The sequence below is a fragment of the Eleginops maclovinus genome, chromosome 8 (genome assembly GCF_036324505.1).
Source record: "Eleginops maclovinus isolate JMC-PN-2008 ecotype Puerto Natales chromosome 8, JC_Emac_rtc_rv5, whole genome shotgun sequence".
In the NCBI taxonomy this organism is placed as follows: domain Eukaryota; kingdom Metazoa; phylum Chordata; class Actinopteri; order Perciformes; family Eleginopidae; genus Eleginops; species Eleginops maclovinus.
In genome coordinates, this window is record NC_086356.1 from 4,562,870 (window position 1) to 4,579,046 (window position 16,177).

The following is a 16,177-nucleotide window of genomic DNA, read 5'->3' on the forward strand; positions in this document are numbered from 1 at the left end:
AGGTTGCCCTGGTCAGCCTTTTATACGCTTCAGTTACTGGTTATTAAACCAGAAGGGAATATTTGACCCTTAGCAAAAGCTTGTTTTAGGGAGCCTCAGCTCAGAAACGCTGCCAAACAAGCATATTGACCTCAGTTGATATCGTCACCGTTTTGCACTTGTGAGAGATTACACGGTCAGCTGACTTTACCTCCACTTTGCTTTGATATTTCAGAAGAAGTTAAAATCCTTCACAACTGCAGGCAAAGATTGATTCAATCCATATAAAGAAGGTAATGACCACAGAAATATAACAAAAAATCCTACACAAACACTTTCCTCACAGATGAAGTAGAAACAGTGGAATTTGTTGATCTGTTAGGTCATAAACATAGAGGAGAAAAACCATTTCAATCAGAGTTAAAAGATGGGATTACAAGAAGAAATACCAGCCATTAAAAACAAATCAACAAGCTTTGAACATGTAGTTCTGCAGATGTGTCAATGTTGTGCCACCTGTTGACACACAAGCAGAATCTTTTACCTCTGCCAGTCTGTTCATCTTGATTTTTCAATTTTAAAGAAGCAGTATTGAAACGGCATAAAACAAACTGTGATTACAGAAATATGTATGTGCAGGCTGTAGTGAGATTATATCAGGTTCAGGTAATAAAAACATAAAGCATTTGAACTGCTATTTATTTGGTTTGTCTTTATAAATAAGTTATTCTTCAAAATATAGATTTAAAAATAACCAACACTTACTAACAAGTTGAACAGCCAAAAGCAGGCTACACTAATGTCTAATTAAAGTCCTGTTTAGTAACCAATTGTCATAAGCACGAGCATGAGCGCACGCTGTTAGTAATAACAAGCCACTTATTGGCTGCACGAGGCTTCCGCGTCACTTCCTGCTAGAGGACTGTCAGAGGCGAGCGAGCCACCAGTCTCAGTCTGTCGCTGTAGTAACGGAGACACGGAGCAGCTGGTCATCTCGTCACCGCAGCGGTACGAAACATTAAAAACTAAAACAACGACTGAAACACGTCTTTCTCTCCGTGTAACTCTGCTGGAAATATATTTCTGTAAACTTCACGTCGTTTGGAACTATAACCGAAGACAGGTGCGGGAGGTTTGTACTCCTCGGGACGCTGAGCACGAGCACGAAAATAACTTTTTTTTCTTCTTCTTCTTTGAGGGGATAGTTTTTCTTCCCGAGTTGCTAGCAAAACAGAGAACGAAGCAGCCTACAACTCGTTTTAAGTCCTCGTAATGTTGTTTTATTCCGCCTCGTGGAGCTGCTGACGGTGAGACACCAGAGAAGCCGCGGCTCGGTGGCCACCTGACCTGCTGGAAAATTAGACCTTAGCTAATGACAGCAGGCTGGATCTTACTGCTGCTCATTACTAAGCTCTGCGAGGAGCGGGACGGGGTTTCCGAGAAGCTGTTGCATGTCCAGTCCTGACGCAGGTGAAGTTTTCAGAATCCAATTAATGATTTATAAATTATGGTAAGTGCTAATTAATTTGTGTCAGCTGTGAAATTTAATTAGCTGGACTAAATTGCCCGTAGAAGTTGCCCATTTCATCGCCTCACTTAGCAAATCGCTATTAATCAGCGGATCATCTGTCAGAGGCGGGCAGCATGGATATGACCCGACTGCCCGTCCTCCAGCGGTCGTGATGCCAAGCGCCGGTGTAACCCCGCGCTGCGAGCCCGTAATGCGTGCTCTCTAACCCGCACCAGTGTGGCGCCGTGTCCCGGTCAGCCCGCCAGGATGAGCAGCACCGACCTGGAGCGCATGTCGCTCAGTTCCTCCGCCAACTCGGTGGCTTCCAGCGCCCGGACGCTGTCAGCCAACGTGAGGAAGCTGCACAACGCGCTCAACCTCCTGCTCAACGACTTTGAGAGGGAGCAGTTCATACACTGCCTCAACGTGTACCACTCCAAACGCAACGTGTACGACCTGGTCCAGACTCTCAACGTTATCCTCAACGCGCCCAGCAAGCGGCAACTTCTGCCCATGCTGCGGTTGGTCATCCCCCGCTCCGACCAGCTCCTCTTCGAGCAGTACACCTCGGAGGGCCTCTACTTAAAATCGGATTTAGTTGCGAGCAATGGCAATGCCGAACCCCCACCGGGCGACTTCCCCAGTGCCAGCCCTATTCCCCCGGGGCATTTCTCACCAAACAACCCGCCTGAGTTTCAGGTGGCGTTGCGTGGCTCGCCGGACAGCTTCAGCACCAGCAGCGAAGGGACAGCTCCCCTGGTGCCTCTGCTCGGGAGGAACTTTGTCCACGAGCCGCCGGGAGAGATCCGGCAGGTCACCATGAAGAGACACAAGAGCAACGAAGGCCTGGGCTTCAGCATCCGTGGAGGCTCGGAGCACGGGGTCGGGATCTACGTGTCCCTGGTGGAGCCGGGGAGCCTGGCAGAGAAAGAGGGTCTTCGAATCGGTGACCAGATCATGAAAGTCAACGACAAAGTCTTCGACAAAGTCACCCATGCTGAAGCTGTAAAGGTAAGTTATTGATTTCCCCAGCTACACCAGACATGCTGTGAGCTGTTACAAATCCTTTCCATACAGGGTGCTTATTAGTAGCCAACAGAAGTTATTTACTAAATGCAACGTCATGGGAACCTTTTGGACTGGCCTTGTCCTTTTAGACCCACATCTCCTGTGTGTAATAAGCTCATGCATCTTATGTTAATTATGTGTTTGGCCTCAGAGTCTCAAATTGACCTCTTGAAGCCAATAAGCCACGATTTGTTAAGGGGAATTGATTTTGTTGTCAGGAAGCAGCTGGTCTATTTGTTGTATCAGTAGGCAGTGTAGTGAACTGCAACTGTAGTGTAGTGACTACTATCTCTAAGCAGCATGCATGTAACCAGACTCCTTTAAAGCAGCTGGTAACCATAGAGGTGTGTGTTGTGGTGTGTGTGTCAGAAAGCTGGACGTTGGCCCTCCAGCTCTCACGCTATACACTGAGAATAAATATGGCATGTGGGTACTGTTGTACTCTTAGTACTGAGTGTAAATAACATCTATTAGCAGATTAGGTGATAAAACTGCATGTCTGATTTGAGAAGATTGATTTAGGAGGACACCTTGTGAGGTCCTTGGTTTAATGATTCATATGAGCTGTCCACAGTGCTGAAAATTCTTCTGAGCGTTTTTCTTCTTTCTCTCTTTCCACATCATAGGGATTTTAAAATTGAACTCGTGGTCAGTTGTTTTCACATTGTTTGATTTAACTTTATTGTAGTTGGTAGTTTTAATTTCTTATGGTCTTTAATGTGGAAGATAGTCTTTGGATTGACCATAATAGACATGCATTACAAATAAGAGACTGGAATAAACATAGGGATAACTAGCAGTTGAATCATATGCTGTCGAATGCAGGCCTGTAAAGTACAGTGTGCAATTTCCGCAAAGATAGGGTATATGTGCAAACTCAACAAGAGGTGTTATGATGGGAGCATGAGGTGCGCCGTCTTTGAATTCAATTTTTCAAACTGAGCTTGAGACAATTTATTCCTTGTTGACACTTTGGTGGCTCACGGCAGAGGCACTGAGGGAAACAACTCGTGTTTTGGTACAATGCATGGGAGATGACACTTGTATGTCAAGAATTGTCTTTTGGTTTTCCAGTACACTCCCTACAGTTTCCCACTTTACTTTTGACATGTCTATGCAAAGCGACCATGTTAAAAGACATCATTTTGATACACAATTTTTAATATTCTTGCATACCCAAAAGCCATTAAGCGTCCTGATGATGTGTACTTATGGTGGCCTTTAGTGTTTACTGATCCAACATTCACCCCTAAATTCAGAATCTTTTGCAGGAGCCTAATGATGTTTCAGAAACCTGTAATAAATGTATTCGTAGCATTGTTCTCATGCTGCAGCTACCTCTTTTAATCCTAGGAGAATAAAAAGATAATTGTTCCCCATTATCCCACCTACTCAGACTGCCCTGACCTGGAGTTCTTAAAAACGGAACTATTTTTCAGCTACATTAATAAGAGAGACAACACTAGTCCCTGTCGAAAGCTATAATCAAGTGTGAGATGTCAATAAGCTGCTTTTTTAATATTGTGTGTCGTTTGAAAGGTCAAAAGTCAGTTCTCAACCATGGATTATAGCTGAAATTGAGTCCTTGCTGACCTTCACTGATCTGGAAGCTGCCCATGCTTTTATCTCCTCTTGTATTGACTCGAGTAATTTAAGCTCTTGTCTTGAGCATATCCAAAATACTGCCTCTATAGTTTTTTTTTGATTGACTGTTCCTTTATGTTCCATGCTCCATCATTTTAAGATGAATTCATTCCTTAGTTTTTTCTCATTATCTCAGTCAGGCGTATTTGGTGGTGTGTTGGCTAGTATCCGTTTGTTGGTCTGCTGTCGGCTAATCTCACATCCTGCTGGACCCATCACCCTAATATCTTTTTGCGGACGGTTACTCCTCGTGATCAGCAACTGCTTCAGTACCAAAAAGTCATTTCCAGCAATTAGTCAAGCAAAAACAATCTTTACTTAGTCCTTTGCAAACCACATTTTAGACTTTGTTGTTCTTCAAAAACTGGCATCCATTGTAAAGTTTGGTCTTATTTTAAATTGGAGCATCTGCAGATTAATTCCTTCTCATATATTAGGATCCAGGCACAATACGAGGTCATTGAATGTCATTATTTGTTATCTTTGGTGCTCTCCTGACTGTAAGGGAGACAGGAGGGTCAATTTAGCAACATTGAAATCGTCTTTGTTTAGAAGTGGAAAGAAAGACGTTGTTTTTGTTATATTTTACACTTTTAAAGTTTATCGATCTGGATAAACAAATTGATTCAACGATCAACACTACGATATCATCAGTGCAAAGTGAAAACACGATGCATACTGCTCTCAAGGTTCATGGTTTCAATCCCCAGTTTCCATGAATGTAAATGATATCGTCTTGCTTCGATCGTTGGTGTCTGAATGGAGTTGCTGGGCAGACTATTGGCCTATAAATCATGTGATTTACACCCCTAATATTTTGTGAAGTGCTTTACATATCATGCCAAAGCGCCTATGAGGAAAATGCGTGATCCCCCTCTGTTAATACATCATTATTTACTTGCGTGATGATGTGTGTAAAAGAAATGAGGTCATTGGCCTCATTTTGTGTTTGTAATTCCTCTAAAACTCCAAATTGGAAGTAATCACAAACGTTGTGTAGGATAGAAAGCTAAGGGCAGAATCAAACATGCATGTTTTCCAATCAATTCTCTCCAAATTTCATGTTGATTTTTCCTAAGTTTAATTCTGGGATAACCTTTTTCATGTGTGTATTTGGATCAGCTGTGAGACTAAGTAGCAGTGAAAACAAAGAAGCAAAAGTAAAGTATGCTGCTCATTCACATGGCTCTCTGTAATAGTCTGCTGCCTCTGTTATTAGTCTGACTAGACGTGCACCCAGAGGGCTGTCTCTGAGATGAAATCCCCCTTGAGGTCATTACCGCTCGACTTGACACGCTTGAAGTTTTTAATGCTTTCTGGGTGTCGTCTAAATGGCATTACATGCTTTAAGAGCTGTAATCATTTCACCCATTTAACCCTCGGAGACCTACAAGTGAGTTCATTACAGTGGCAAAACATTATACAGACCTACACAATTATGTTTTATAAGTTGTGGTGATACCAGACTGTTCAACTTCTACCTTTTTAGGTCACAACATATTTGGTTTGAATATTTCACTCGATAGCTTTAGTGAAAAAGCGAGATATGTGATGCTGTCAAATTTAGGAAATAGGTTTGATTTCTACAACCCTTTTCCTTCTATCATTCATTATGCTTTCTTACTTAAATCACATGCAAGGATTAAAACATTCTTTTCTGACTGCCATATCACAAAATATCAGCCAAGTCTGAAAAAAACAGCTGAGTTTAATTTCGGCTTCTGGCACATTTGACGGGTGAAACGTCAGCCTTGAGGAAGCTGCTGTCTGGGAAGCTTTTGATGAATGCATATGTGACAGAAATCACAACCGATCTATTTTCCTCAACTCTGCTCCCACATATTGTCCCGTTTCAAAGCTCCAGTGCGCCGACATGTGCAATCCAATGACTGTGTGCAATGTGGAGGTTGTCTTAGTGATGAACCCCAAAAGAGTTATGACCCAACTGTTGTTCATTCTCACAGTGCTCATCAATCCCACTTCAAGCAGCAGCAGCAGCAGCAGGCAGCTTTTTGGAGCAAACAAGCCCACTGATTATCCCACTGTTCTCAAAGTTCACCAAACAGCTGACATAGTTAGCTAATAGGTTTGCGAGAAAGTGGAAAAGCAATTACACTGGTTTGGCTTATTTGAAGCGACTGTAACTGCAGTTTGTATCTTCATGGTTTAATGCACTTATTGTAAATCAGTTTGCATAAAAGCATCAGCTAGATGAAATGTAATGGAGATGCCTAACGTTGAAGCCAAGCCTGTGTGTGTGTGTGTGTGTGTGTGTGTGTGTGTGTGTGTGTGTGTGTGTGTGTGTGTGTGTGTGTGTGTGTGTGTGTGTGTGTGTGTGTGTGTGTGTGTGTGTGTGTGTGTGTGTGTGTGTGTGTGTGTGTGTGTGTGTGTGTGTGTGTGTGTGTGTGTGTGTGTGTGTGTGTGTGTGTGTGTGTGTGTGTGTGTGTGTGTGTATATACACAATGAAAAATGTCACTGTTTCCAAAAATTGTACATTGAGTTTTTGCACTGTTGCTCAGGTAAAATCTTATATGAAAGTCACTTGGCTTTGCCACCATCACACACACACACACACACACATTAATAACAAATCATAATCCCACACTAACAGGGCCGGCAGTAAATAAGTCGTTGCAATTTATTTTGTTCCCAGCACAATACTCATTGGCAGTGTTTTCTCCCCGCTCTATGCCGCTACTTAAGGCTTAATCCGCTCCACTTTAGCAAACCTGTGTTCCCTGATGAGTTCAGGGATGGCCTCTGAAAGCATCAGATTGTTGTTAGCGCCAGGGGACGAGTCAAGGGCTTACAGCTGTATTACTTTCTGTCTCTGAATCCCGTCCTAAGAGGCCCCGGTCCCCGGAGTCACTGCCAAGGTTAGCATCCCTGTCTGTGGTGTGGTGGATAGTCAGGAGATGTGACAGGATAGGATGAGGGACCATAAATCCTGTTGTTTTGGAGACAACCATCAACCTCAGACTGCCTGTCTCACTTACTTTTTAATCTGATGCTCTATGGAGAGTGTGTGAGGGGGAGGAACAAGGACGAAATGACAGCGTTGAGCCACAAACGTGAGAAGGAAAGAAAGACGCGAATCAAGATTGATTGACATGTTTTCCTATCTTTTTTCTGCACTTGTTCCAATAAATACTTTATTTTGGTGTCTTTGGGGTATTTGAAGGCAGCACAGCCTGCAAAGGGACTGAAGCGAAGAGGAGATAAAAAAAAGATGAAGCTTTGGCCAGTGCTAATTCACTAGGCTGACTCCTGGGCCTCTGCCAGGCACGTTAACATGCCAAGACTCGGCCACAAGTCAGAGAAATGGGAGCCGAGAGGCTTGGAGCAGCACTGCAGACTGTTCATGGTCACTGTGTTGATTAGATGGTGGGTGGCAGGCAGGACTTAACTTCACTTTTTTCTCAGCGTGTGTGACAGAGTACTCTTACACTGTTGGATTGTTTACTTTCTTGCAATTCTACATTGACAACTTTGAGAGATGAATCACAATTGTTTGTTATTTTTTTAAGGCCTTATCTACCTTTCGTCCTGTGATTGTGGTACAGTGGTTCGAAACGCTTAGGACTTCATGAAGTGGCCTCTCTGCTTCCTTAATATGATGCATTTCCTTGTACAAGAGGATGTTGATGCTTAAATAGCTTTTTAGAGTTAATGTCCCTGAGTACTCCTATTGGTCTGAATACAAGACAATATTGTTTTCTTGAAATTGTGTTTGACTTATTCTAACCTAGTGTAAACTGTGGAAGCGCCCGACAACTTGTGAGATGTTTGGCTATACCACGGAGGAAATAGATGATAGATGGGTGAAAACGAGTCAGTTAAATCAGTGTGTACCCTTGTGTCTCATCTCAGACAGAATCATTAGTCAAGCTGCCAGGAATCACTGCCCTAACAGAATGTCATGATGAGGGGAAAAAAGCTGAGGAATGCAAACATTCAGCCACAATCGCTGCAGAGACGGACAGGAGGAAATGCGAATGCCGCATGTGATTGACACGCGCGTTACACAAATGCCTGCTTTACATTCTGGCTTGATGGAATTGTTTTATGACTCAGCTCAAGGATGAGGACACTCTTTTAGTACGGTGGGAACATTTTCCCTAAATAGGAGTATCTAGATTGAGTGTTCTTTATCTACTTTTTTTACAAATCAAATGTTGATGTTTATATATTTTATAAAAAAAGGCAGAGATGATCTGTGTTTTGTCTTCTGTCCAATCCAGCAGTGGTTAGAGCTCAGACCATGTCATGTGGGAGCCAGCATGTCTGCATCAGAGTCTCATGTTAGTGTTAAGACACAATGAACCTGGCAGCGTTACACAAAGCCCTCGGGTCTGTCCGCTGGGCTCGTGTTAACTTGTGTTTGCGTGCTGACACCGAGCAGCAAGTCACAAAATGAATTCGGAGAGCATGTTTCTTGTAAACATGAGGCTGATTGTTGCCTTTGGGCTGCCTGGAGGTGAGACAGCTCTAAAGTTAAACATTGCGTGTGTGTGAAGATGCTACACAGCACAAATGTGTTATTTCTATCCTAATTTTGAGCTCTCAGAACCATGCCCCTCAGCATGATATTCCTCCCTTGACTGCAGGATTTTCTGACTTCTGCAAGTTTCCTGTAATGTGTGCAACTAACCTGAAAGACAACAAACCTTCCAAGATGCTACATAAACAAACAAGTTGCTCACTTTTTTGTGTGTGGCCTCTTTCTGCCATGTTTCCATTCGCCAGATGGCATTTTATATTACGAGGCAGCTCTGTTTATTAGTAAATGTGTGCACTCATGCAAATCATTTATGTGTCTTCAAATCATGGTGCACTTGCTGTGCTCCTGTTTGTATGAAAGGTTCACCGTCTAATAGGTATAGGAGAAACCAGTCGCTGATAAAACATGTCACCTCTATCTGGTGTCGACTATATTTCATTGAAGCGTACCATTGCTGTAAAGGCTGCAGAAACAAAGTGTGTTCATAATGATGAGACCTTTGCCTGGCTTTAATTAATGTAGAAAAGCTGATTTAAATTATGCAAGTAAGCTCTTTTTAATATCACTTTAGTTACCCAGGGTTTGTTTATTATACTTGGCTCTTTCTCTACACTGGCAGTATTAATAATGATTGATTTTGAGTGCGTCAAAGACAAATAATGCACTTCTTCTAAAAGAAAAATGGACTACAGCAAAAACAAAGTGGCGATATTCCAAAAAGAAAATCTAATTTAATTCGTCTTTCATAATGAATTCAATAGCAGCTCATTTGTTTAGTGGTATCTTAGGACAGCAACTTTAATTTGTTTAATCTGGTCATTAGTTTATTTGTTTCGCATGAAATGGCTTCATAATGTTTTAATTTCTCAGAATCAAAATGTTCTTTCCATCTTGACTAGAATACAACCTTTACAGACTCTACAATTATGACAGTTTTCCCACTGACTTTGTGTTTGTGTTGTTCGTTTTTTGACTGACAGTCAACAAATTACCAGGGACAAGTTGTGAAAATGACATTTTCCGCCTCTTTAGTCAGTGTTCAGTGTCAGTGCTCTCCTGCTGATGCCCCAGTTTTTTTTAGGCTGAAGCTAATGACATATTTAGGTGTAACATTTCCCTTCCCCACTACTGTAAAGAATTTACTTATTTAAAGAGGTTATTTATGGCTTATTATTAAAACATATACTGTGCCCTCCAAACATTTTCCCCTCCTCTGTTAAACTATCAGCGAAATAAACGTAAAAGTAAAAGTTGGACTGCAGAAATGCTGATTGTGCTTCTCTATCGAGACCGCAGATTGGATTATTGGAGCAGCTGGGATATTCTGATTAAACAAAGTAGAAGGCTGCCACAGTTCACACTACCCTTGTGGTTCTCTTGAGCAAGCACCTCTTTGCTCTGCTGGCCAACACTTCTCTGGCTCTGGGCTTGTACTGGACGGCTTCCAGTTATGATTGAGTGGATGTAGAGTGTGAAGCAAGTCGTGGCTAAGGTTTGGAGGGTCAGTGCTTATTCTTCTTACATTTCTGGCAGCTCCAACTCTCTGCCTCAAGGACAAAATGAAGTGTGAATCAACAGTGCGAAACAAGTACTGCAGAATGAGTAATGTCCCTATCCATCTGATGGTTCGACACAAAGTTTTGAAGAAGAAATCCATACGTTTCTCTTTCCCTCAAACAATATTTCCCTTTCCTCTCAGATCAACCACATTCACAGCTGGAGCTTTTACATGTATACACATGTATCTTTCCCACAGTGAGTACATATTTGCAAAGTGTTAATCCTCCTTGACAGAATTAACCAAACGGAAAGCATACTCTCCTCTTTTTACCCCCCCTCTACATGTTCTATTCATTTCATTCTCACTGAAATGAATAGAACATGTTTTTGTGCAATTCAGGTAGCAATTAAGTGGGGGAGTGAAAGTCACTGAGTTTCTAATCAGGATTGAGTTCTGGGGAGATGCTTTGCTATGCAGGATTGGGTCTGACGGAGGGAAACAGAAAGGATCCTTCAAACAATGATTATAACGTTCTTCTGCAAGGAACATCATCCTTTTAACTTGATTCTTCCTTGCATGTGTGTGTGGTTTCAAAAAACGTTGGCAATCCCTTCAAGCAAATGCAAATCCTCAAGATTAGCAGGGCTCTATAGTTGTATCCCTCTCTCTAATCATCATGGGAAACATATTAGTTGTTTTAATTAAATGGGCGAGGCCAATTCTGAGCGGCTTTGTGTTGTGGCATGCTGTTCTGATAATGATTGAATAGTTCACAAGCGTTGGAAAGAGTGAGTGGGAGATAATTGACACACAGAGGAGTGCTTATCTTTATTCATATGCAGTCTGTTAGACCAGTGGTGGGGAAGCCTTCAGATCCTTTACTTATATAACACTAGTTTATTAAACGCATGTCGATATAACCAGAGATTTAATATAACTTGTTCTACTGTTGAGAACAAGTAAAGGTGTTTGATTCAGTTGACTAACTAAATCAAGCTGTTTCAAATAAAGTTTTATCTGATCGAAATTGAAATGTGAAAATAATTATAGTGGATAAAACGTACAATATTTATCTGTGTGATTCATCAGTAGCAGAGCGTGGTGAGGGTAACTTAGCTTGAATAATTTAAGAAGGACATTTGTCGTCCCTTGGATGTGAGTACAGTCAATTCATGTTTGCTTAATTGGTGCAAATGATATCTCAATACTTCAGCGAGAACGATTCTAAATATCTCTATTTTCACGTTTTCTTTAAAGGTCCCCTTTTTGCTGTATGAACAGTGTGTGTAAGGAGACTCTCAAAGTGTCAGAAAATACAACCCTCTCTCTTTTCCTCCTTACCCACATCTCTAAAAACAGGGGTACAAACGAGCTGATCCAGATTTGCCTTCGATGTGACGTCATATCGGAAATGTGGGCTGGCTTTACATTGAACTCCTGGCAACGTCCCGCCCACGTGACACGTCCCAACCTATCGTCCGCAATATACAGTCGAGAGCTGAATCCCCTCTGCAGCACCTCTGTGTGTCTGTGAAGGATGTCTGCAGGAGGGACTGAGAGTTGTTGTGTATATAATACATGTCTCTGTTCGAGTGGTAAACACTGAGAAGTGTTTCAGAAATAATGCTTGATGTGGTTTGAACATAATATGGGGTTTAATCACGGCAGCGTTTAGCTGAGTTTCTCCGTTAGAAACTTCTCTCTTCAGACAGAGAGCTGTGCTCTAATGGGGCGTGGCCAGCTTCAGCTCATTTGCATGAAAGGGAAAGTCACAGAATCAGCACTTTGGAAAACAGGACTGAAACAGAGGGATAGCGGACATACTAAAATGCATGATCTGTTTGGTATTTTGAGCAAAACACGTCAGACACGTTTTATTTATTTATTTGAGACCTATAATATATATGCCATAAAAGAGCATAATAGGAGACCTGTAATACAAAAATGCTCAATTCAAGTCTTTGATGCATATGACCGTAGTTGTGCGAGTACAATATTTCCTTCTCTGTTGAAATGTAGTAGAAATATATAAATGTGTGCATGCATCGTATAAGGTACTTAACATTTGTGGGACTTGCTCTGCTGAATGGGCAGCATTTTTGACACATAGTTTCACACTTGTTGATTTTATCCTCATGATCTGTCTGCTTCCGTTTATTCCTTTAAAATACTTTAGCTTAAATACTTTTTTTATGGACAAAAATACAACGAATACCTTTTGACGTTCCCTCCAGTTTTTGGATTCAAGTCTCTTACTATACTATCGTGCAAACACACATACGGATCACCCTGTAATCTTTCCTCGCCGAAGACTATGGACTTTCTCTCCTCTTCTTCATCCTTTTGTGTCAACATCTCAACACAATGTCCATCTTAAGCTAGTCTTTTATTCCCCTCGGTTTTTGCCCACATGAGGTCCCTTGGACAGATCCAAAGCCGGAGGGACTGTATTGTGACGATCTAATTGCTTCACAATGGAGCCGCCAAATGCATCAGTTCACAGTGAAGGTGTCCTCATCCATCACCTGGTCTCCACTGCACTAAATCACCGGAAGCAGGCATTAATATCCGGTCAATGAGCTGAATCTCCCCCAGTTCTGCTCACTTCTTTCTGCAGGCAGGAAATGACTCATTCTATTAGTCCATTGGGTGCTTAGAGCTTTACAGACATCAGATTGACTTATTCAAGGCCTGAGACTAGACCGCGCGGTCACACCTCATGTCATGATAAGGTTTGTATATTCCATTTGCCTATGGATATTCACTCAATCCTCACTAAAAGTCAGTCTTGTTGGAAAATGTACCCACATTTATAATTTATTTAGTTTAGCCATACAGGGCTATTCATTTATTGTATTTATCAAGCAGAAACATTTCTCTCTTACACAACGCTTTTGTCGGATGATTTTTCACATGCATCATTTGCCTCAGTATCAATTTCCTGAACCTGTAAATCTTTGGCTTTTAACCTTATAATCCAATCAATGAAAAGGCTCACACATATCTGTTGTTTCTTTCCCACCAGTTTACAAGCAGCAGCAGATAGACATCTTGAAGTTCCTGCACTGTGTTAAAGATCGTAGGAGATACAGCTTTACTTTTACAGGTTGATGTTGAATCTGTGTGGCCTATGCAGAGGTGCAAAAGACTCACTCATGGAGGTTCGAGCAGGGTCCTCCACCCTCACCTTCACATGGCCACTGAGGGCCTGTGCAACAGTGGCAGCCAATGCTTTAACACCCAATGCTTGAACCCCAGGGTGAACTAACTGTGAAGCTTTGTTTTAGTAAGAGTTTTCTAAATATCCCCCCTTACTGTACCACCAGCTGCCTCCTCAAACAGCTGCTTCTAACTCTGTCTGATTTGTGTCCACATTGTTGGTAAGTGAGTTGTTCCTTCCCAAGTCCCCAAACCAACAAACCCAGAGCTGAGGTGGTTGAGGTTAAATATTACTTGAGTCAATATACTGTTTTCACAATATAGCCAAGACCTGACCAAATGTTAACTACAGCTGCCCAAATGTTATCTGCAAGCCAAACACGACTTTTCCTCTGCCCAACCTCACACACAGATTCTCATAAATAATGGAGCACTTACTCACTACCAAAAGCAGGGTTTTCCACACACAAAATACAACCCAAGAAAGTTGCTGGACCTTAACATCAACTTTGATATCATTTTGCAGGCTGTAGCTTGTGGTGCTGTCTGCTATATTCTCATTAATATGGAACCGGTGAAGTGCATTCTGCATTCTCTTCACACATTAGTTTCACAAACAGTTTTACTGAAGGGCTGTTGCATTATATACTACACATCTCTGCTTTGTCACTTTAGTGCATCTACTCTGCATTTTTAAAGGTCTGGAAGGTCTTGAGAGTTTGTGTTTCATTATTCAGGCCTTACACATGTCACTTACTCTGTATATAGTATGCATGCATAGGTTTATTAGTATTTTGTTTATATTCCAATCTAACACTCTGTATCTGTAATATTGTCTAGTTTTAAGTTGTATACTTGTTCATGGGTACACAGCAGGCACTGTACTACCCCTATAGTTACCACAATATTAGACATTTAAACTAAGGAAATTGTATTTGCTGTAACAAATGTACAGTGAGGTATGTGCAAGAATGAAGGCAATGGAAACACTGGTAATATGTGTTATTTAGAGTGTATTCTTGTCCGTGGTGAGTGCCAGTAGACCCTCCAGACTCTGGCTCTGCCCTGACCTCAGACGGGTGTTATGGTCCATAGAGCTTGTTGGATATTTTTCTCTGAGGCTCTGCCTCAACCTTCGTGGGAGTCATGAGGCTACAGTCGGACTGCTTTGAATATTAATGAGGATTTAGAAGGTTCTTTGTTACTTTGGTATGTCTGTTGCTCCTTGATAGGCATAATTATGAGTCTGGCACAGGGAGTGATGTCTATATAGCTACCACGCACGCACGCACGCACGCACGCACGCACGCACGCACGCACGCACGCACGCACGCTCAGTGGTGATTATCATCCTGCTCACAGGGTGAACCAGAGAGGTGGTTTGAGAAAAGCCTTTCTGGAGTCAGACACTTCTCACAATTGAGTAATATGTTTATGTTTTGGCATCCTTTTTTACAGGCACTGAACACAAGTGTTCACACTGATTCTATACAAAAAAAGCTCTGCTGTCTATATATTGTTTTTTGGATGTCTAAATCAAGTCTGCTCTGATTGGTTAGATGGCCGACTCTGTTGTGATTGGTCAACCACTTGGAGCTGTCCCGCCCCTTTAGCCCATCACGTACAATGGGTTGGAGTGCCAGTCAATAAAAGTGTGTTACATAGTGATGTCACTATGTCACAGAAGTAAACAAAGGAGTCCAATGGAGGCGTGTGGGAGAAACTTTGCAATTTTAGCCTTTGCAGACCATTTACATGCACATACACTTATATAACACTCTACAGGTGAGGGGGAAAGCACACTAAAGCCCCTTTAAGCTTTTTTCTTTAAAGAAAAAACTCAAACCAATTAATAAATAGTTGTTGATTAATTTAGCCATTGTCAACCAATCGATTAACAATCATAGCTCTACTTTTAAGCAGGAATTCCACCTTAAGAAATATATTTACAGTGGCATACATTAGTGCAGAATTATGCTGCCCCCTTAATGAGGTCCATCCTGAAGCTGCTTCATCTCTTTTCCCACCATGCGACCGATCATTCATTGTCACCTCCTGAGCTGCTCCTGCATCTCATCTCATTTTCAATTTACTAACCAAATGACAGAGTAAGCAGTAACATCACTCATACATCAAGCGTGGCCTTTGCAGTCTGATATGCTCAATTTCTGCTAAGGTTAATGCCATATCACATAAAAGTGTAATAATTCTTCCGGGTCTGGTGGCTGCAGGCTCTTTCCTTTTACATGAGGCCGCATGACTTGCATGACTACCTCCCCGATCACTATTGAGCCCAGTGACGATGCTGATGATGTGATTATTTATAGAGAGCACATTCAATGACCTTAACACCATGCAACATAGATTATTCTTAAAAATAGAAAGCTCTTATCTGCTTTCCAATTAACATTTAATTGTGTGGTTATTAGTCATCATTGTCATCAACAGGCTTGGGAATTGTAGGAGCTGCTGCCATGAAAGATTTTTTTAAATTCTTCCGGTGTACAATGTATCCTTCACTGCCTGACGCAAGCAGCCATTCAATGATTGCTCTCACAGGAGGGAGGAGGAGGAGGAGGAGGAGGAGGAGGAGGAGGAGGAGGAGGAAGAAAAGGGATTTAATAAAGTTGCGTAAGCACGAGGGGATGCTTTAAGTAATCTCCTCCTGAGAAAAGGACTTCCTGGGAGGTTGTGAAGTCCTCTGATATATGAGGGTAAAACACAGGGAGTCCTCAGAGAAGATTGGCACGGTTGCGATAATCACACGGATGAAGTGAGGATCTTTAATTTGCCTGGATTGAATTACTCACTTATG

At 41.9% G+C, this 16,177-nt stretch overlaps 1 protein-coding gene across 1 annotated transcript in view; it reads left to right on the plus strand.

Annotated features, from left to right (window-relative positions):
* Nucleotides 1-952: 952 nt before the first annotated feature.
* The window catches only part of whrna (whirlin a), a 129,788-nt gene continuing 114,563 nt past the window's right edge, over nucleotides 953-16,177 (plus strand). The window contains exon 1 of the mRNA XM_063889815.1: nucleotides 953-2,500. Within this exon, the coding sequence (XP_063745885.1) occupies nucleotides 1,757-2,500 (744 nt within the window). The 5' untranslated portion in view covers nucleotides 953-1,756. The remainder of the gene's footprint in view (nucleotides 2,501-16,177) is intronic.